Here is a 22,820-nt window from a genome sequence, read left to right on the forward strand (position 1 = left end):
TTGTAATCATAGGGCTAGAAGTTTCATAATGAGCTGATTTTTGGCAAGGATGATCTCCTCACCATAGAGATCATCCTCACAAAAAACCAGCCCATTCCAAACATTTTTGCCCATATAAGACAAAAGGGTGTGTCGCAATGTGAGTCGTAATAGGGGTATACGGAACCCGACCCTATATATATATATATATATATATATATATATTAATAGTAGTAGTAAAAACCAATTTGTTTATAAGATAGAGTTAATTTTTATAAACTTATGATAATTTTTAATTTGGTCTATAAGTGTTCCTTAATGTTAGATTTGATGATAATGTCTTAATGTTATGATTTTAAATGTCTTTAATGACTTATTCTACTCGAAAGATATGTTGATGGTTAAATATTTTTAACATCATGAAATATATAATTATACGTGAAAAAATGTTATCATGCATAGATATTCATTAGTATTATTTTTTACTCAAAATATATTGGAATCTTTGAATAAATGTCTGACATTTACCGATCAAACAAAAATTTCTAATGTATTAAATATATTATATTTTTTCATAATTTTAATATGTATTTATTTTTATTTTATATTTATCGTTGTTTTCCCATTTTATATGTATTAATAATAGTAGTAAAAAGTATCAAATTTCCAAACAATTTGAACAATTGAGCTTACAAGGGTACAGAGACTTGTTTTTGCAAAAGAGATTAGGGTTTTAAAATTTGTCTACCTCAATTCGTCATGGTGAAGTTAGAATGGGTTTGGAGGAGTCTAAATGAACCAACCATATAAATTGAACTCCTACAACCAACTGATTCACCATTAACTTTGTAGGTTTTTTGAAAATTCTAGTTTTTTTTTTTTTCTTTTTCTTTCTTGAATTTCATAATTAGTTTGATCTCTTCGATTCAAATGGATTTTAGTGCTTTTTATATGATTAAATACTTTTTGTATCTTAAATATTTTTATTTAAAATAAAAGTGATGATCTGTGATTGTAGCACCTGTAAATATATTTCTTAAGAACAAAGAATTTACTTTATTTGGGCATAGTCACCTCTTTCACTTCAAGACGTACAACTCGATGGATTAGATTCTTTCAATTGCTTTCTCTAGATCCAATGGGATTGCCTACAAATTTTATCTGACACCCAACTCATTCATTATCGCAATATGTTTGAGAATAGCTTATTCCTCGTCCTTACATTGCAATAGATTGTTACCAACTATTAATAGTCACGTTCGGAGTCATACATCGACAAACAATTCAATATGGTCATATCTTAGAGTCCGTCCTTATCAAATGACTCTTTTTGATTGCATATAGACACGGGGTGTTCTTTTAGAGTTCCCCTCCCCTCTTTTGACATACTCTCCTAACATGGCATGTGTTAGAATCATAGATTTTTACTCGGGATACATAATTGCACATCCCCATAAATATATATAATTGTGTATCCTAAGGAAAGTCTATGGTTCTAGCTCATGCTATATCAAGAGAGTATGGGGGGAGTATGTTAGAAGGGGGGAGTCAACAAATCACGATTCCTTTTTTATTATTCCATATGGGAACCTTGTTATGTCACAAGTCTATTTATGATTGCATATTTAATGTCTCATAGTGATTTGATTAGTTCTAATCATATACTGTATGTATCGATATTTTAGGTATTTAATGCGACCTTTCACCGTGGAACATAATGCTTCTCAAAGGTTTTGCTTGCCCAATCGTGGAAGAATTCAATTATAGTGGTTGTTCAAATTGGGTGGTTCATTCCAAATTTGCCAAGTTGATTACAAATTTCCTTGTTGAAACCATATGGAAGACTCAAGGATAGAACTCTTTGTTTATGGTAAAGACGGATTTCCCTTGAACATTAATGAGAACAAAAGGATCACAAAATCACAAGTTTTGTATGATGATAGAAAATTTAATTTTCGAGAAATATGAATTTCCAAAAAGGAGAGTTGAGTTTTAATTTTTTTTGGTGGTGATGTAATCACGCAAGAATTAAATTAGGTGGGAAACTCATTTTTTAACATTCTACGGCTTAATGTGGAAAATCACTTTTGATGGGAAAAATGAGTTAATAGGAAAAATGCATAATCATGCACCTAAAAAATCATATAATTTAGAAAAAAAAAATGTTTTTTTTTTCCTACTCATTCGCGGTGTGCAACTTACAAAGACCCTCACTAAACTCTAAAGCTTGTGACACATAAGGCATTTATGAAAGTGAAGATGGTCTTTTGGACCAAAATAATTATATTGTTTTTTATAGAACCATTTGGCCCGGATAATTAGCGGAGAGGAAATAGATGATTGATATGCGAAATGCAGTCGGAATGAAATTCAAATCTATCCCAAATCCAAATTGCGATAAAATGAAATTCCTCATAAATTCACGCGGAATTCAAGAGAGAGAAACGAGTGACAGCGGACAGAGAAGATAGAGAGAGAGAGCGCCTGCTACTTCGACCTTTCCGTCGGAGAAGTTAGCGAAGTTTAGTTCCAAAAATTCTGCTATATTTAAAGGAACTTCTGCTAAATTTAGCGGAAAAATTTGCAAGAACGTGCTTTGATCGATCGGCATTGTTATTCTTCACCTTGAAATGTTGGGTTCATGAAGAGGTACAGACGGTTTATATCTTCTGGAGGTTAAATTTACAGTCTTTCTTCGTGCAAACTCTGATTCCACCCCGAAAATCTAGGGTTTATAATCAGCTGTTAAACCCTAAAACTTTTTCATTTGGAGGGTTTCGATTTTTTTTTTGTGAGTTTGTGTTTAATCTATAGGTGTTGGTCTTGGGAAAGAAAACCAGCTGAAGTAAATTTGTTTAGAGTTGAAAAAGTTTGTTTTTGGGCTGAAGTAGAGTTATTAGGGTTTGTTTGAAAAGCATTTTAAGTGTAATTTAGGGCAACCCAACAATGGAAGAAAGGGGAGAATCTCGTAATGATATGTTGCAAAGAATTCAATCTTCATTTTCAACTTCATCTTCTTCGATTCCAAAACAACACTTATCAACAAATCGATTCGATCTTCCTCATTTAAATACTTCACAAATACAAGCTCCAATGCGACATTTTTCACAGAATTTCAGTCCAGAGAACAATAAGAGGCCAGGAATACCTCCATCACACCCACACGTGCCTCCCATATCCCCATATTCTCAGATCCCTGTGTCAAGACCGAATTCTCAGAATTTCAGTCCAGGTCCCTCCCATTCTAGATCCTTGTCGCAACCCGCCTTTTTCAATTTGGATTCTTTACCCCCATTGAGTCCTTCGCCTTATCGGGACTCCTTATCGACGGTGTCTGACTCAATTTCCATTGATGTTCCGATGGAAGACCGTGGTGGGAATTCACACACCACGACACCCCCTTCCTTCACAAGAGGTAACTCTATGCGGGTTGGAGAGAGCCTCCCACCTCGCAAAGCACATAGACGATCTAGTAGTGATATTCCGTTTGGGTTCTCGACCGCCATCCAATCTTCGCATCCTCTCATCCCACCTAGGGGTCAGGGAATCTTGGATCGGTCTGCATCTGCGAAGCCAATTCAATTGGTGAAACAAGAATCCGAATGGGATAGAGATGGTGATAACAATGCTGAAGGTATGGGTGAGAGGAAATCTGAAGGTGAAGTTGTAGATGACTTGTTCTCTGCATATATGAATTTGGATAACATGGACACACTGAATTCTGGGACTGAGGACAAAAACTGTCAGGAGAATTATGAGGATTTGGATAGCAGAGCCAGCGGTACGAAGACGAATGGGGGAGATAGTAGCGATAATGAAGCGGAAAGCAGTGTAAACGAAAGTGGCAGTAATATGCAGAGGCCAAACCCGAATTCGTCCACTGAGAAGAGAGAAGGGATCAAAAGGAGTGCGGGAGGAGATATTACACCAACGACCCGTCATTGTAGAAGTATTTCAGTGGATAGTTTCATGGGAAAGCTTCCCAATTTCGGAGATGAATCACCGAAATTACCGTCCTCACCGGGAACCCGGGCGGGTCAACACTCTCATAGCAATTCGATGGATGGGAATTCTGGTACTTTCAGCATGGATTTCGGAAATGGCGAGTTCAGTGGAGCTGAGTTGAAGAAGATAATGGCAAATGAAAAACTATCTGAGATTGCATTAACAGACCCAAAACGTGCCAAAAGGTGACATCTTCAACTTCTATCCGCTCTGTTATAGTCATTTACTTGGGATAATATCTATAATCAAATTATTTCAGGATTTTGGCTAATCGGCAATCAGCTGCTCGTTCCAAGGAACGGAAGATGAGGTACATTTCAGAATTGGAACATAAGGTGCAGACTCTACAGACAGAAGCCACCACATTATCTGCACAGCTGACACTGTTACAGGTGGGCATCCAGACACCTCAATCTTATCTTATCTGTTTTTTTTTTCTTGGTAATTATGTGGCTTAGCTTTATCTTCTCTTAAATTGTTGTCAGAGAGATTCTGCTGGGCTTACCAGCCAGAACAATGAGTTGAAGTTCCGTCTTCAAGCCATGGAGCAACAGGCGCAACTCAGGGATGGTATAACTCTATCTTTTATCTGATACTTTCATTGGTTGCTTGTAGACTATGAGTGAAAAACATTATGGGCACTTAAATTTGCATGAACCAAGTACATTTCAAAATGGCACATGGATTTAAGCGTGATAGGAAAAAAATCTCGATCATAACTTTTTATAATAAGTGCATCATATAAAAAGCATTTACTTGTATCTTGCATGAAGTTTCATTGGTGGTATTTCGACTCAGCTCCTATGAATGCATTGGATGGGTTAGAAGATCGATATTTCTGTGATTATATATTGTGCTGAGTTAACTGAGTCAATTTCACGTATTGTTCATGTGAGCGTACTTGGTTGGAATCGTGCATAACTGCCTAATAGGAAAAAAAAAGAATTCCTTGTAAGGAGTCTTAGAGTCGCAAAAAGCTCTCTCAGTCTCCAAGAGTTTAAATCCTATTGGGAAGTATTGATTTATATTGTTTTGAAAATGATGATTCAAGATGAAATTACTTTTGAAAATTAGCCCTTTCTTCTTTTTTGGCTTAGGCCCATTTTACTTTCTCATCCACCATGACCACAGGACTGATGCTTCTAATGTATTTCCACTTTCAATTTCTATTAATATTTTTCAATTTCTTATTTGCTATTAATTGTTCATGTAGAATGAGATCTGAAGTTGCAAACGCATTGGACCCACATTGCCATAGTAAATGATGTAACCAGCCATCGCATGATACTTGTGTTGAACCATAAGCCATCTGGTCCTTCTCTTATCATAGTCTTGCAATTTGATGTTATTTATTAACTTATAAAAAAAATTGAGGGTATTTATTTGTTTTTTCTTTTTATAAGTTTATTTATTTGTTTTTTGTTTACCAATTTACCTAGATATAGAGGTCTCTCAGGTTTGCTTGTTAAGCATTAAAAGACCATTATGCCACCGAACCAAAAAATAGGTTTTTCTGCTTGCTGCATCACAGTAGTAAGAACAAAATGTTCTATCTTGAGTAAGTTAGTTTCTTTCCAGATCCAGGTAGTGGGCCTTTAACCTTGCTCTCTACTAGAAGTCTACTACTTAATTTTCCATATTTGATTGTTGGCTTGAGGTCAGTATTTCACAACCCTCATTGCCTTCTCAGGAGTTATAATGCAATATGTCTGGCCACCAAGGTATGACCTGTGTGTGCTAAACTAAATATCTATATGAAAAACTATTATCTCCAAAGTTTGATAGAAATATGTATATTATATATTGACCACCGATCTTAGATTATTTAGGGTTCTTTGTATTTCTTTATGTCTTCCAATGTCCATGCATCCCACCTTTGGTGTTCAGAAGTAGAAAAATGGATGAGAAAGTTGCATTGGTTGAGTAAATTTTAAAATTTGGACCATGGGATGACATTGCTTTACTATCCACCAAGCATAGTATTAAATTTCAACATATTTCCACAAAATATACTGAAATATTTCCATTTCCACAAGTTCCGACATGAAATTTAACTGACAGTTTCTTTTTGTATATATTTTCGGTGGAAATCACTATTCATTTTGCGAAATATTTCGATGAATAGTGAATTTCGACTGAAATGAACAAATTTTAGGTATAAAAATGCAATATTTCGGTGGAAATATTTCAATGAATAATAAATTTCGGCCGAAATATTCTTTTTTGAAAAAGCTTTTAATTGCTTTTAGAAACTTGTAAATTACACAGTATTTACTAATCACAAATTGCATGTAACATTCATCCATTAGAATAAATGAATTATGATTAGTTAATTATCTATTTCATATTATTTTAATGTATTCTAAGTATATTAGTACATTTATACAAGCATGCATACAATCGATCATATTTTAATTAGTTGGATCCATTAGCAATTTATTCATACTTATTCAAAAAATAAAAGAACTATAATAACACGTGAAGGAAATACTTAATTTCAATGTCTTACATATTAAGTTGTATGTAGTTAATGCAACATTATTATTCTTCCTCTGCCAGCCTCTCAATACATGTGTGTATGTGTCGAAAAATATTGTTGATATTCAATTTCTCACTCCATATGGTAGTTTATTGTATTTTGATGACTTAATAAATGTGTTTTAATACCTATTTTATCGTTTCCTACAGGGTCAATTAAAATTTCTTCAATATTTCTGACATTTCCACATTAATCAAAATATTTCCACGAAATTTCCATTTCGAGACTAACCGTAATAAACACCGAAATCGAAATTTAATACCTCGCCACCAAGGGAGGGTACTCGTCATTGTCATCATCAAGGCCATAATCCAACAAAAGATCAGGATTCATGTTAGGAGGTGATAAAGGTTTTACATGAGCTACCAACCTGACATAATCATCCTTCATTGGTACTTGGAAACGGCAATATAGTGTAAAATTAACACTGTACCATGTGAATTCTTAACTCGAAAACCTTCTTCCCCTCACTAAAAACACAAACACATCACACCTTATTTCTTAAAATGGGGAAGTAGGCCACACGTATCATAGGAATGAATCAAGATATCTACAGCTGATGTAGTGGCAGTAATGTATTTGTAAAGTAGGAACAGACATGGTTTCATGCTTTTGCATCCTCATCTGCTTTTACTCATTTTAGTTTTTGTTAATTGAGCTCTTGTGTTTGTTTGTGTGGCTCAGATAAAATGTGCTTAACCCATGTTGAATTTGACAGCTCTTAATGAAGCATTGACTGCTGAAGTTCAGCGATTGAAGCTGGAAACTGCAGATTTCAGTGGGGAAGTACACTCGCAGCAGATATCCATGAATCCGCAGATGTTTCAGCTTCAGCATCAGCAGCAGCAGCCTAACAAGCAAAACATCTATCAGATGCAGCAGCACCAGCCGCAGCAGCAGAACAATCCAACTCCAAAGCATGAATCAAACCAGTAGGCTGGTGGGAACAGTATTTTGGATACACAATTAGTTAGTCTATGCTTCCATGCCATTGTGACGCCCAATTCCATGGAATCTGATTATAGCTTGGGTACGGGGTCTTTTGGAAAGGTGACATGAACTATGGAGTCTTATATGCTATTTTTATATTTATACTTAAATATATATTTTTTTTCCTTTTTGCAGGACACATTTAAATTGAAATTTAAGTGTTATTTGTTTTATGTAATTTATTTTGTGACACAAAAGGAAGGTAAACTCTTCCTCCCTTTAATTTCTTCTAAGAAAAATTGTGACTTCTTTCATCACTATTCAATTATATTTTGGTTTCCTTTGGTAACATTCTTCAATAGAATTGGAGTCCCGTAGAGATGATTCTTGAACAGAATCTGGAATGAAGACGCGATGGGAATTGGCAATCCATTGAATGTAGTCTGTAAGACAGAAGTGCAGAACATAACTGTCCAGTCTAGACTTTTGAGTACGACCATTATTTCTTTTTGGTCTGCCCCTATACTTGCAAAACTAAATTTATCTGTGATGTAGAAAATTATTTTGTGAGAAAATCAGTGGCCCTAAAGACACTCCATGTGGATATCATGTTACATGGTCCAATCACACCCGACTTGTCTTCAGTTAGAATAATTTCACCCTTTTCGACGAGCAGATCATTTTTTGTCTTCAATGAGACATTTTTGTTGAATATCAGCTTGTGCAAACATCACTAAATGTGAGTGAAAAATAAGAATGCATCGTCATCATGGGATTTGGCACTTAAGGATTCTCAATGGCATATCTAATGATGGAAGCCGCCCGAATTCTAATCCCTAGGAAGTTTAGATAGAGAAAGTTAGTTGTTGCCTTGGAGGGATCTTGTCACAAAAATTGGTGGAAATGAGATATTGATCTGAAAACAATAATTTAGAAATATCATATCTATGTGTAGCCAACGACAAGATTTTCATAAATGACGATCATGATCGCCAGGAATCAAGAATAGAAGGGGACGAGGAGAGGAAATGCCCATATGAGGAGAGAGATATTCTTTGCTTTGGTATTTTATGGATTTCGAGTATAAATTGATGAATCAGGATCCAGAATGATGTCTACGTGGCAAGTTTAGGTTGGTGTTTAAAACACACTGACCTCCTAAATAAGTCATTTTCTATATGGCACATGGCCTGCGTTTTTAATTTCAACCAAAACGTGCCACATAGACACCGTATGTTGGTAAACAAACGAGAAACCATTCTCAATCACAACTCAAAATTAATTGAGAATCTTGAGGTGTTGAATTGACAGAAACATACTCCGTGCTAATTATATGAAAAGCTAAAATTTTCAACTAATATTTATTTAGTAATTGTTCTTTTGCAAGAATGATCTACAGCTTAGGAAAAGTCATTGTAGGTTTGCATTCTCATGCATGATATCTTCATTAAGTTCTAAACAGGTACAAAGTAGAGTCTTCATTTACTTCCTTCTTGTAATATCCCTTTTGGGATCCACAAGAATTTCATATTAGACTGTATTTTCATAAAGTGGGTTCATTTTGATATTTTAAATCTATGAAAAGGTGAGTAATATTGAAAAATCTAGATTTACGATTGCGCTGTCTAAATAGATTGGTTTTCCCCTAGAGATGATGATTATTAGGGCCCTGCTTAGTATGCTGCAAATAATTTTCTGAAATCAATGTTAGTGGTGCTTGGTTACACAATGCAAATCATTTACATTGCATAAAATATGCATGGATCACATAAATTTTTAATAAATTTTAGCAAATGATTTACAGTACAAAAAATATCGTAAATCATTTGCACAATCACAATTAAATTTTCTATTGCAAAGATCAATCAATCACAAAAATAGATTTGCAAGAGATTGCTTATTGATTATCAAGTAATAACAAATCATTCATCACCAACTATTTGCATTGCAAAACATTGGCAAATGCAAATGCAAATGCAAATGATTTCTAGTGCACGAAGGAGGGCCTAGTGTGTAAATCTCATTGTATAGCTGATACTCAAGTTGGCCCCATAGCTTGGAATATAGAGAGAGTAGTAGTAGGAAGTAGTATAACCTGCTACTGTATGATTGAGGATATTTTTTTGTAATTACGTTTTTAGGATGATTTTGTAATTTTAGTTAAATTTAGAAGTCTTGGCAGAAGGTCATTTATTCTTTCCTTCTGTTCAAAGTATATTTATAAAAACAAAAATGTAAGAACGCAACAAGGTCAGGATGGCCGAGTGGTCTAAGGCGCCAGACTCAAGTTCTGGTCTTCGTGAGAAGGCGTGGGTTCAAATCCCACTTCTGACAGGTTTTTATTTCTTCTGTTTTTTCGATTTACTCTGTATGTTGCGTTTTAGTTACTCAATTTTTATTTAGCTCAAAATATCTTGTCTGTTTATTCCGCTAACCCTAACCCTCCCTCAAGACGTCAACACCATCATCGTCATCATGGTATTAATCATCACATTTGGCATATTCATTATTATGATAATCTTCAACATGATCATAGCCATTTTCATCATCATGGTCATCGTGATTATTGCAATAGCATGATCATCATCATCAATATGGTAATTGTCATCATAATGATCTTGATGTTGTCGTCAATATAATCGTCAATAGTCCCAATATCATCACCGTCGTAGTCGGCATCATCATCGTCAATATGGTCAACGTCATCATATTACCTGATCATAATTATGTCGTTGTCTTTACCTTCATCTTCGTCTTCATGAGCATTTGTCATTGTAGAGGCAATTATGAGTTACCTCTATCAACTCTGTTTTGCAACATTGTTGAATGCTCTTTGTTCTCTCTGTCGCCTGGTGGCACCGATGTGGTACCTATAAAAAATCCTTCGACACTACAGTTAGTTTATCAAAAGAAAAGATAGATAGGTTCTCCAACTTGCCAAAAGGAAAGATTGTTTTTTTTTTTTTTTACTTCGGCCTCTCTTCCTCTTATTGGGTTTCCCTCAGGATAGGTATTCCCTTCCTTGATCCTTGCAAACTCAGGATCTCATCATGGAAAATCCCTTATCCAATAGGGAACTTTACTGAATTAAAATTTATTCGTTATACGCATTTGGATTAATGGGATTTATCCTTTAAATTAGAAAGTCAAAGTATAGACCAAGATTTGTGCATGCTTATCAACTTTGTCATGCTCTGTCGTCAGAGCAGAAATTTGAGTTTACCCTGACTTGCAACCAAGCAGGATTGGGCTGCTGATCTGATTTGGGCACCACTTACTCGAAATAAAAGCCTTTATGATCTACTCTACTCTTCAATACGATTTGGACATATGCAAGGCGTAGATGTATTATGACTTTTATCCTTTACAATTAGTCCCTTTTGAGAAGACGTTAAGTCCAACAATCATCTCGAAAAATATTTTCACTTCTAAACTAGTGTCATTCTTGGTGCGCAACTCTTTAACCCTAATCATGACATCCATTACTTTATGTCTCTTCTCATTAATGAGTTACCATTTCAAAATTTAGGCAGTTGAGATGAGACGAGTTGAATCACAACATTACATGTTTCTCACTACGTGCCTTATTAAATGATAGGGCTACAATGGTTGGGTTTTCAGGCATGAACGAGGGGGTGTATGCTTTCTCTCTCCTCTCAAACTATGAATCGAGGACTTAAAGAATTTTCAAATTCTTCTACTATCTTTTTCATCGCACGAATTTATGAGTTTTTCAAGCCTTGAAAAACTTTCATTCGCTTTGTTGTAACCTTTCTCCTCATACCCTCCTAATTTACTTCCAATGGCCATTAACGTAGTTAAACTCCACAATACCTCAATTTGTGTCAATCAGGGTTTGTAATGACCATGACAAACATTGTCAATGGGAGATAATGATCTATGCATGTCAAATTTAGGTTGCCCCTCACTTGCCAATCTCTCACTTCCTTAGGGAGGTTCTTAGTAAAATAAATAGGACTCTAGGCTAGATAACCGAAAAGCTTTATTGATTAATCAATAAGGTAGAGGAAATGGGGGTGACTCCCTGTGATTTCCTCTCTAAGTACAACTTAGAGGCCAACTCCCACAACCTAAGGCACTACTCTATGTCCTCAAAGTTTGTTGGACAAACCTTGGTGCAAAATCTCCCCAGCTCTTATAAGGGTTGGCACAAATACCCCTTATCATATGTGGAATGAGAGTTTGGCCTTAATGTCTCTTGCGAGGGGTTTAAGGTTCCCTAGACTTTCCAAGGTAATTACACGTTCCTAACTCATCATCAGTTTTTGGCTTTCGTGTCCTCTTATGACAACATCTAATATTTGCCTGTTTTTTTTTTATTTAGATTCTTCTACTCTTTTTGTTGCAGAAACAGGGAAGGAAAAGAGGAAGAAGAAGACAATGGACATGGCAGCTCAGGCACCAAGCATTGCTCACCATGCTCTACCCCAACACCCACCATTGCTCCTCCCAGCTCCAGCTCCAAATATGATTTATTTATTTATTTATAAGAATTCATGTTGTAGACAAGTTGGAATATATATATATATATTTTGAAAATTTTTAAAATAATATATATTCGCCAACGAACATCAAATGATATTTGTAGAAGTCTTTTTCGCAACTTCCTAATATCAACCGAGCTTGATTATGGCCCAGGATCCAGGGTCGCACACCGATAGTTCTTCCTTTGCTCCGGCTTATCCCTGAAAAGAGGAAGAAGCTCCGATGCCAAAGTTAGATTCTGAAAAAGAATAAACAGAAAAACTCCCCCCCTTTTGGATCTTTTCCTCCCTTATTTATAGAGCTCTTATTTCCTTTCTCTTCTTGAAAAAGTAAACGTTCAATCCCTTAAAATTAGGAATTTTCCTAAGATCTTGTGCTCATATCCCAAGAATACAGGGATTTGCACGCTTTACCCTCTTAGGTAGTTATTCTCTTAAAACGCACCCGACCTATCTGGATTCGAGAATGGGAGCAACCGGACCATGAGAACCTTGAAGCTTACCTCCGACCCCTTAGGCCTTCTCTTGTGGTTGTAGATTTTATTCTTCCACAATATTCAACCCTTTTTTTTTTCGATTTTATCAACTCAAGGAATCCAAATATGCCAAATGTAATTTTCGGATCATTCGGATTCGAGTCGAAGTCCGACCCATTTTATGCTGTATTTGTGATCCTTCGGTGTCCGCCGAGTTGCACCGATTTTTGTACGAACCAGTGAGGTGGTCGATTCACAAAAAACATCGCTTGGTGACCTTCGAGTCTGAGATGAATCGTCCGAGTCTCGTTGAAACGCCAAAGATGCCCTAAAGTGTGAACGAAAACAAAAACGCACTTAGAGGGTTGGAACTCCAACTCAACTCCAGAGGTTTACTTCCGCCATGGATGGAGCTCCAACAGAGGTCGAAGTGAAGGTCTCGGAAGACTTAAGGTCTTCGAAGCCACTCGAAGTTCCATTAAAACCAGAAGAACTCGTTGCCAAATCAATAGCTCCAGTAAAGAGAGAGTACCTTCGACCTCCACCTCTCAGGCCCTGCTCTAACGTCTCCAACGATGGAGGAGTTGCAGACAAGAATCCCAATTATACGAACGTATCCAAAGAGAAGAAATCGAAGAGGCAGTTGAAGAGAGAACGTCAACAGGTCCGTTCTTCACAATCTTTTGCTCAGTTTGGTTTGGTTGATTGAGAAACCTCACATTGTTCATAGATAATACATGAATTTGTTCCTTTAATAGTTTTATCTCTGCTGATCTCTTAAACTTGTTAAAGGCCTGTTTGGATGCTCCACGTTTATTGGGTTTTTATGGCAAAAAATAAAAACAAAAAGATTTGAATACATTGAAGCTCGATGTTATCTATTATCTCTTATTAAGATCGGCGACCAAAAAAAAAATCCTAAAGGGTGTGTTTGATTGTAGAGAAAATATCTACTCGAAGGTTGAATTGCTCGTCCTCACATTTTCAGGATACGTAAATCCTTCCTGGGATTCGCCTTTCACGATTTATTGTTTGAATTTTGTAAGCATGGTTTTAAAACTAGTTTTGACTTTTCGTCTCATCCATGAATGAGACCCAGTCCATCTTGGACGAGGTATCCAATTTATTTGAATCCTCTCAGACGAGATATAAAAAAATGCCTTTTAGAACAAACCATGTCTTTGAGATGACTTGTCAATGCCTCTCGTTGGTGGATGATACCGAGACAACTCTGATGAGTCATCTTGGTCTCGGACGAGATTTAAAACTATGTTTGTAAGACAAATACAAAATATGGGTTTATGTTGCCTTGAAGCTACAAGCTAGGACCTGATAATATGAATGAATAAACAAATCAACCAAATAAATTACTTTTGTTATAGGGATTTTTTTTTTTTTGGTAATTATAAATATATTAAGAGGAGAGAAAAGCAAATACAACCGGCGGTTGAGGTGATCATCCACAAGGAAAGCTAACAGCTACAAAGAGAGTCCGATCTAAAGAAGAAGTCCTCAAAAAATACACCCTTAAACCACGGACATAACTTACACAAAAATTACATCAAACCCAAGGCACTGAAAATCAAATCTCGAACCGAAGAAGTCACCCCTTCAAAGATCTCCTATTCCTTTCCAACCATAATTCCCAAGTAATAGCGAAAGGAAGAAACCTCCAAAGAGTTTTCTTTCTCCCAATGAACAAGGAGCAATCCTAACTTTGAAATAAAGATAACAACGAATTTGTGAACACATTGAAAAGTTTGAAAAGACTAAAGAAGTGGGACCAAATGGAATAAGATAGTTGACAATGCATCAAAATGCGATCCACACTTTCACCATTCGAATTGCAAAGATAACAGTAATTTGGAGTCACAAATCCTTGATTGATTAAAATTGTTATAGGGAGATCAGTGAGGATGTGATCCATATAATTAGTATTTGTTAACTATAATGGAGGCATTTTTGGTATATTATGTTAGCAATTGTACCGATGAAATTAAATGAATTTTTTTCTAAGACATCGAAAAGCCCACCTATGCTATTTGGAGCTGAGGGTGGGACATCAAGAAATGTGTTCATAGAATGACCCTGTAAAAGATGAGGATGTTGAAATGAAGAGTTGTAAGACTAGGAAAAGTAAATTGAAAGATGACTTTCTAGGAATAGCTTCAATAGGAGATAAATTGGAAGGAAAGTTGACTAAGATGGTTTCGACATGTGCAAATGAAGTCCATTGATAGAACCGGTGTGAATGACGACTTTGGTATGATTCAAAAACTACAAAAGTGCATAAGGAAGGCAAAAAATGAGGTGGGTTGAGTTAGTAAAAAAAATGGTATGTAGTCCCATGCACCGAGTATTTAGACTATGTGCTCCTTGATCACACTGCTGATTAGCAGTCACATGACTTCTAATGGCTTGCTTTATGTTACCTTTATTAGTTGTTGTTACTACTATTATTATTATTGTTTGCTAATTTTACCAGACTATGTAATTTTTATACTAATCATAATTCATAAAAAAAATTTGTTCACATTTCTTAATCAAGAAAATTGCTCCAAAATATTGCAGGAACAAAAGTCTGCACTGCACATATGTCCTGAGGTAGCAAAGTTTGGGAATGTCAGTTCATGTCGTTATGGTTCTAATTGCCGTTTCAGCCATGACTTGGAAGCCTTTAAGGCTCAGGTACTGTTCTATTCACAACCGTTTTGTGCATGTGCCTTGCTATAGAATGGACTTCTCATACATACATACATACATACATATATATATATATATATATATATATATATATATATATATATATATATATATATATATATATATATATATATATATGTATGTATGGGTGGCGATCGGAGGACCTAAAGAGAGTCAAACATTTTGCCGAACATTTTTTCAATGTATGGATTAGAAGTTTTGGAATGGGTTGATTTTTTGTGATGATGATCTCTATGATGAGGAGATCATCCTCTCAAAAAATCAGCCCATTTCGAAACTTCTAACCCCATCAAAAGTGGTTTACAAAGATCGGACGGTCCACGATCCTTCAATTTGTAAACTAGGGTTAGAAGTTTCGGAATGAGCCTGAGTTTTGATGAGGGTGATCACTCCTCACCATAGAGATCATCCTCACAAAAAATCAGCCCATTCTGAAACATCTAACCCCTATTTTGAAAAATGTTTGGCTCTCTTTTGGGCCTCCAAACGCTTCCCTATATATATCTCTCTCTCTATATATATATATATTGATGAGTACGTTGGACTTGAACATATATTTTAATTTTTAAACTTTTTGAATGTTTCTACTTTCCAAAATGCAGAAACCAGCTGACATAGAGGGAAATTGCCCTTTTCTCAGTCTTGAAGGACCATGCCCTTATGGGTTGGCCTGTAGATTTTCAAATACACATAAAGGTGACAGCCTTGTGGTGTCCTCTGATGTTCAAAAGAAGACCTCTGAAGTCAATGGACTGAACAAAGACATCCAAAAGCTTTTATGGAAGAATAAAATGAGCTTTCCCAGGGCCAATGTTCAGCTTAAACTCCTCGGCCTTTTGGTATGATCAGATCTTATAATACAACAAAATCACTTAAATTTACATATCTTCTCTTTTGATTGTCTGGTTTTGAAATCCATTTCTTTAGAGCAATCTGCTGTTACTATAATTCATCCGGAGAAAGCTCTCTTACATACTTTCTAAGGTATATCAAGTATTCTAATTCTTCAACCCAGCATGTTTTGTTAAACTTTGTTTGTGGTTTTGGTTTCTTCATCAAAATACCACTGTTTACCATGTGATGTACTCCGGCAATTCTGAAAATGAATCCCTCCGCTAATTGTCCGAAGTGTAGAATTGGAACTTAAAAAGACGTCAGACGTGAATGAGCTTGTTCAATCTATCATCAAAAATCTTTTTTTTTTTTTTTTTTTCTCGAAAGGAACTGTATCTTGGTGGGAGACCCTTATATAATGTTTTTTCAGAAAGTGTTTATGTAGCACATGTTTCATCACGAATTTCTAAAGAAGCCAGCCGGGCTTCTGGGCCATACCACTGGGTTTCTTTTTTAATTTAGGCATGGAGATTTTCGAACACTACAAGAAAACCCCACTCTTTTTAAAATCTGATTTTTCTTCTGTTGGAGTTGTCCTAACTCCCAAGGATCCATGTGTGTTGGTCGTCCGTTGTTTCAGTTGTATATTATTATTGATTTTGAGTTACTGGGGCAGGATAAATCAAAGCCGCCAAAAGAGCTTCAGGTTAAAGGAGAGGAAGGTGATCAAGCTACCCTGGATGGGTCTTGTGCTTCTCTTGAAAATAATGGGAGTGAAGTGGTTTGTGATTCTGTTGACAGAGAAGGGTGCTTTCCTGAAGTACCAGTGGAAAATGGGCTTGTGGACGATGCAGTTACGACTGATAACCCTCGACCCTTGAAGAAGGCAAAAAGTCCATCTGATGAAAAGTGTTACCCCACTGAAATGGATAATGGTTTAATTTTTTTTTCTTTTTTCAGTCGGATCTGTTTAATGGGTATATTAATTGTTGTTGTTCAACTGAGCTTTACTTAACTTGCCTGCATTTTCCATATTCAAACAGGATTGGGTTCCCTAGAAAAAGGTTTCGAGAAAAACTGCACACATACTGAAGTAGAAATCACATCAACTGATACTTCCCCCCCAGAAGCTGATACAAGCCTGAAATTTCACCCACGTGAAAAGAAGCTAATTGATTTCAGAGGGAAGTTGTATCTTGCACCTTTGACTACTGTTGGGAATCTTCCTTTTCGAAGGGTTTGCAAAGTGCTAGGGGCAGATATAACATGTGGTGAAATGGCTATGTGCACAAATCTCTTGCAGGTTTGTTTATTATTTGTGCCACTTCATTTTAGCTATCGCTACATCAAGGATTGTGGCAAAATGTGTAAATATCAATGTTTCAATATACATTCATGATCATTGCTTACAGTTTAGGTATATATATATTTTGGATTTTTTCCACAAAAAATGCCCCTACACAATCAACTCATGATGATACTATTTTTCTTTTAAAAAGAAACTCATTATAATACAATTATGTGGGCTAGTTTAGTAATTTTTGAAGGGCACCTTGTAACCATTTCCTAAATTTGCAATACTGTCTATCTACTTTATTGCGACTAACGATGCCCTCTCTCTCTCTCTCTCTATAATTACTTCTGTTTTTTTTTTTTTTTTTTTCAATTTTTTCAAAATGCATAAAACTTCCAACTGTAAGCTGGTTAATAATGATAAAATGGTAACAGTAGAAAACTTCTGCTGAGAACTTTACATCAATATTCACTTATTTTTTTCCATTCAGAGATAAAAATGTTATTTACATTAATATAAAAGTTTCCTATAATATATCCTTAGAAACACGGTTTTTATGGCCAACAATGATGTGTACTAAAATAATATAGCTATACTACCTACCCATTTGCTTCTCTAATGCATTTTTTATTTCTTTTATCTAAAAAAAAGTTCATTAATTCCAAAACCTCTATTAGTAAAAAAAAAATCTAAGCAATGATATTACTTGAGCAACACTTGCATCATGTATGCATTCCCCTCATAGAATTTGTTTTACTACGTCTGTCTGAACAAACTCTTATTATCTCTTTTAATGAAACAAAACAAACAAACAAAAAATTAAGCAGCGTTATTACTTGAGCATCATGTGCGTTACACATGCATATATATACCTTTGAAATTTTACTATGACATTTTCTTACTCCAATTTTAATATGGAAGTAGGGGCAAGCTTCAGAATGGGCACTACTGAGACGGCATTCATCCGAGGATCTGTTTGGTGTACAGATATGTGGGGCATATCCAGATACTGTAGCACGTACTGTTGAACTTATAGATCATGAATGCCAGGTTGACTTTATTGACATAAATATGGGTTGCCCAATCGATATTGTTGTGAACAAAGGTGCTGGATCTGCTCTTCTTACTAAACCTATGAGGATGAAGAACATTATACAGGCAGCTTCTGCCACAGTTGATAAACCCCTTACTATCAAGGTACTTAATTTTTTGTGAACTTATATTAGTCCTAAACAATTGCAAATAAGAATATTATGCATGACCCCAGGGATTAACATGACTTGGTTCTGTGTAGAAACATGTCCTCCCTTCTTTCTCTTAAACTTTCTTGTAATTTGTAAAAAAATATTAATTGTTTGAAACAGTTAACATGCTAATTTGTTTGATCTACCTTCACATTTGTTTTAAACTTTTCTGTTATGTGGTCCTATCATTCTGTTCTAAACCTAATATGTTACTACATTTTGACTTGCCTCAGGTACGAACAGGTTATTTTGAAGGGAGAACTCGTGTTGACTCATTAATTGCAGATATTAACGGTTGGGGAGCCAATGCGATAACAATACATGGCCGGTCACGTCAGCAGCGCTATAGCAAACTTGCTGATTGGGATTTCATATACCAATGTGCAAGAAAGTCCCCTGATACATTACAAGTCCTGGGAAATGGGGATGTTTTTTCATACTTAGATTGGAACAAGCACACATCTGACTGCTCCAAGCTTTCTGCATGCATGATTGGTCGAGGATCGCTGATTAAGGTTAGCCTTCTGAAGCTTCAATTTACCATTAAATTTGCTTAGGTGTTCTGTATATGTTTATATCTAGTACTGAGTTAGCATCTTTTATGGTACTAGATTTTTGCAGTTTTTGTTCTTAAAGTCAAGAATTAGTTGCCCATGAATAATAAGCTTTGTGCGGTGCAGCCTTGGATATTTACTGAAATCAAGGAACAGAGGGACTGGGACATCTCTTCTGGTGAACGATTGAATATTTTAAAGGATTTTGTCCATTTTGGCCTTGAACATTGGGGTTCTGATACAAAAGGTACGTCCTGGCCCTCCATTAAATGAAGGTAACTAATCTTTGCACAACAGATATTTACCTTCAGAGAGTTGCATTCATTGACATTATGGTCATTGTGGTTTATGAAGGTCATATGGCAGCATTTAGCTTACCATTTGGTGCGATAAATTGATAAAGTGACCTTTCTTTGGTCATGTCAATCGTAACTACTCGTATGTCTCCCGGACAGACACTTGCTAATTGTTTACTCATTAATATTATAGCCGATTCCAAACAAGATACTTATGGTTCTATTTATCTTCCAGTGAAAATTGGATCATGGATTTTTGTTTGATTGTTTGCTTGTTTGAGAATGCTACTTAAGAAGCTACCCGCTACTTAAACATCGGACTTTGTAATTCAAGAAGCTATCCCATAACGTAAATATCAGATTTCTTACTCTAAGAAGCTAACTCCAAAAATTAAACATCAGGCATATTTTTTAGAAGCTCCTTTGTGCTAGAAGCTTTCTAGCACATATAAAACGGATGGTTATACAACATGCCACACAACTCTGGTACTGTAACTGTGGATTGAAATTACCTTATTTATCTAAAATACCATCATGAAAGAACCTTGGATTTTACTTTTAAAAGGAACCTTGAGATTTCTGACTGTTGAAGCAGTCGACACATCTTTATCAACCTCGTAGAGTCTATTTTCTTCGTTTCCTGCCTAGTCCATTGAGTGTCATGCTTTCTATCTCATCAAAAACTTGCATAGCCACCATTTTTTATTTATTTTAAGTGGCTTCACGATATGCTTCTAAAAACATCTATACTTGCATGTGCATAAATGCAAACTGAACCTATATGCACTTGTACCCTTAATGTTGGTCTCCAATCCAAGCTTCACTTCTGGGAAGGAGCCTGTTCTCTTCATTCCGGGAGAGAAACAGGAGCACCAAATCTTTGTTATACCTACAAAAATTGGCAATGATTTGGGTGTGTCTTCATTTTCCATCTTGACTTAAACCTGATGAGAGGTCATTTCTTCATCCTTGCCATGCAAAAAATCCAACTTTAACAAGCTTAGCTACCACGTAGAGCAAGTCCTAGAACATATTCACATTCCATTAAATTAAGAGGTAAATTGTTCTTTGTTCTTTATCTGTTTTTCGACTTCCATTTCATTAATGAGTAGCAAAGTGAGCTTTCTAAGGTGTACTTTTGACGGGTATGATCTAATCTGAACACAATGATGACTGGATGGCGTTCTGGATTTCGCTTATGTTATATATATCTGCAGGAGTGGAGACAACTAGGCATTTCTTGCTAGAATGGCTCAGTTACACCTATAGATATATCCCTGTCGGTCTATTAGACGTTATCCCTCAACGGCTGAACTGGCGTCCGCCCTGCTATCATGGTCGTGATGACCTTGAGACACTAATGGCCTCTGATTCTGCAGCTGACTGGGTATGTACTTTCATCTAGCCTAGTTGGACCATAAAACATATTTTTAACTTCTAAATGAGGCGTTTATTTATTTTAATTTCATTTCCTTTTTCAGGTAAGGATCTCTGAGATGATGCTGGGCAAGGTTCCTGCTGGATTTACATTTGCACCGAAACATAAATCAAATGCCTATGACAGAGCAGAAAACGGTTGAGCTTGAGCAATTTGCTGGTTCTGTAATTGGTGGATTCATTCAGGTGCACCATATATATTTTTCATGTTTTTTGCATACCAATTTGAACCAATTTTGGTCTTCCGAGTTCCCATGCCTGACTAGCTTTTCAACCTTGGTGGTTGAAACAGGTGATGGTATAAGCTAACTTGGTTTTTATTTTTGTTCCGACAACCGGCTTAAGTTAACCCATTGTATGCCAAGTTGGTGGCGATATGAAATGGCATTTGTCACTTAAGTGTTTTTTTTTGAAAAAGAAAAAATTATTTATGTAACCTTATTTATGCTAAATGAACTAAATCGAGCTCAGTATTGTTACCATGTCTAAGAAAATTTTGTTAATGCTGTTGGAACATTTCTATATTTGTCGACCTTATATAGTTGGCGCAAAGTAGATTCCAATCAAAGTGGACTTGGTATACTAGTATTCTAGTTTCTACCATTAGGCAACAACAAAGCGTTATCCCCAAGATTTGGGGTTGGCTAAATGAACAATGTTCTCTTTTTTCCTGCATTCCATTTGGTTTTGAACCAAGTCGTCTATCATTGAAAGTGCGTTCATACATGCTTCCACTAATCTACGTCCGTGTTTTTTTTTTTGGATCTTTTTTCCATTAGGACCTTCACCTTCAAGTATTTCTTTAATTGGGGCTGTAATCAGCTTTCATTGAGCATGCCAAACTATTGCAGCCGATTTTCTCTCATTTTATCGTCTATTGGAACTATTGCATTTCCCTTTATGCATTCATTTTTAATTTTATCTTTCCAAGTCTTTCAACTCATCCATCTCATTTGTACCATGTTTTAAAATGCCGTTTCAATTTTTTCAAAAATCGAAACGATATCGAAACAGTCCCAAAACATTCGACTTTTAAAACAAGTCTTTAACAAAAGACCTTAGTCAAGGAGCACATAGGCAATCCAGATCTGAGCGAATCTGGAGACTTGTCTCTCTCCTCCTAATCTCCCCCTTTTCCTTCATTTTTTCTGATTTTTCAAAGAAATCACTGAAAACATTCCAAGTTTCAGCTTCACGTGTGCTTTGTCTCGGATTGTGAAAAAATCAAAATGTTTCATATGAAATGGTATGAGATTTTGAACCGTGATTTGTACCTCTCTTAATAATTAACATGGTGCTTCTTGACCACCTAACATTTGGCTCCATAAAACATAGTTGGTCTTACTAATGTTTTATAAAGTTTCCTTTAATTTAATCGGTGTGCATTCCCCCGCTTTAACCATTCAACCATGCGTTATGGGCAACATCTTCCTTAACCACTCTATCCTTGTTAAAAGAAAAAAGAAAGTTTCCAAAAACATTATAAGTGATTTTTATGTAATCTAAGTAATAATTTTATGTGTAAATAAAATATTTCATTGTACGGTGGCTTACTATTAATAGTATATTTTGAAATATATGAGTAAAAAGAGAGAACAGCAGTAGTTGATTGTAGTAAAGTAGATTCATATTTTTGTAAAGTTAATCTCACACTAATCCATTTATATAAAAAGGTCCACCAGTTTAATGCAGTTATAAACATGATTTTTAAGCTCATCCAAGATCAAGACGTATCGCTCAGTTAACTCGGTATCGAAGCTAAACGAGATCAACTCACAAAGTATTTTGAGACGACCACGTATCGTGAGATAAATGAGTCATTTCGAATGATATTTTTCAATATCTTGGGCGAAACAAACGAGACAGCGTAGAAAATGATTATCTCATGAGTTAAATGGGACATATCGAACGAGATTTTCAAAATCTCGTCCGAGTTAATCGAGTTAAAACCTTAACCCTCTATTCTTTCATCCCAAATTGATTTTTTAAATTTTATATATTTT

General features: G+C 35.7%; 2 protein-coding genes and 1 non-coding gene across 7 annotated transcripts; all 3 read left to right on the forward strand.

Annotated features, from left to right (window-relative positions):
• Positions 1–2,317: 2,317 nt before the first annotated feature.
• On the forward strand, positions 2,318–7,802 carry LOC147407465 (Basic-leucine zipper (bZIP) transcription factor family protein). 3 transcript variants are annotated; one of them, XR_015176803.1, is made up of 5 exons: positions 2,318–4,169; positions 4,244–4,376; positions 4,470–4,554; positions 5,198–5,296; positions 5,424–7,329. XR_015176803.1 is itself a non-coding variant. In XM_086436048.1 (4 exons), exons 1-4 carry the CDS (start codon positions 2,926–2,928, stop codon positions 7,457–7,459), a joined length of 1,680 nt encoding a protein of 559 aa, XP_086292174.1. In that variant the 5' UTR covers positions 2,319–2,925; the 3' UTR covers positions 7,460–7,802. The 3 variants fall into 3 exon arrangements, 1 of the variants encoding a protein (XP_086292174.1); XR_015176802.1 differs by having other exon boundaries at positions 7,242–7,329; XM_086436048.1 differs by lacking the exon at positions 5,198–5,296 and having other exon boundaries at positions 2,319–4,169; positions 7,242–7,802.
• A 1,901-nt stretch (positions 7,803–9,703) lies between these two features.
• TRNAL-CAA (transfer RNA leucine (anticodon CAA)) lies at positions 9,704–9,787 on the forward strand. Its single transcript has one exon. It is a non-coding gene; the product is annotated as a tRNA-Leu (tRNA).
• Positions 9,788–12,774: 2,987 nt separating this feature from the next.
• On the forward strand, positions 12,775–21,320 carry LOC147407467 (FMN-linked oxidoreductases superfamily protein). 3 transcript variants are annotated; one of them, XM_086436051.1, is made up of 11 exons: positions 12,776–13,098; positions 15,006–15,122; positions 15,761–15,997; positions 16,669–16,927; positions 17,036–17,295; positions 18,211–18,483; positions 18,764–19,045; positions 19,211–19,331; positions 20,598–20,767; positions 20,862–21,003; positions 21,110–21,320. In XM_086436051.1, exons 1-10 carry the CDS (start codon positions 12,838–12,840, stop codon positions 20,958–20,960), a joined length of 2,079 nt encoding a protein of 692 aa, XP_086292177.1. In that variant the 5' UTR covers positions 12,776–12,837; the 3' UTR covers positions 20,961–21,003; positions 21,110–21,320. The 3 variants fall into 3 exon arrangements, with proteins under 3 accessions (XP_086292178.1, XP_086292177.1, XP_086292176.1); XM_086436050.1 differs by having other exon boundaries at positions 20,862–21,320; XM_086436052.1 differs by lacking the exons at positions 20,598–20,767; positions 20,862–21,003; positions 21,110–21,320 and having other exon boundaries at positions 12,775–13,098; positions 19,142–19,263.
• The last annotated feature ends 1,500 nt before the right edge of the window (positions 21,321–22,820 follow it).

The sequence above is a fragment of the Akebia trifoliata genome, chromosome 3, assembly GCF_017979445.1.
Source record: "Akebia trifoliata isolate Shusen 1 chromosome 3, ASM1797944v1, whole genome shotgun sequence".
Classification (NCBI taxonomy): domain Eukaryota; kingdom Viridiplantae; phylum Streptophyta; class Magnoliopsida; order Ranunculales; family Lardizabalaceae; genus Akebia; species Akebia trifoliata.

Excerpts from the sequence above, each read along its gene's own strand:
- LOC147407465 (XM_086436048.1), top strand. The coding sequence starts at position 2,926 with ATGGAAGAAAGGGGAGAATCTCGTAATGATATGTTGCAAAGAATTCAA. Across the intron at positions 4,170-4,243 it reads GACCCAAAACGTGCCAAAAG|GATTTTGGCTAATCGGCAAT; the intron begins GTGACATCTTCA and ends AAATTATTTCAG. Across the intron at positions 4,555-7,241 it reads ACAGGCGCAACTCAGGGATG|CTCTTAATGAAGCATTGACT; the intron begins GTATAACTCTAT and ends TGAATTTGACAG.
- LOC147407467 (XM_086436050.1), top strand. The coding sequence starts at position 12,838 with ATGGATGGAGCTCCAACAGAGGTCGAAGTGAAGGTCTCGGAAGACTTA. Across the intron at positions 18,484-18,763 it reads ATAAACCCCTTACTATCAAG|GTACGAACAGGTTATTTTGA; the intron begins GTACTTAATTTT and ends GACTTGCCTCAG. Across the intron at positions 20,768-20,861 it reads CTGATTCTGCAGCTGACTGG|GTAAGGATCTCTGAGATGAT; the intron begins GTATGTACTTTC and ends TTCCTTTTTCAG.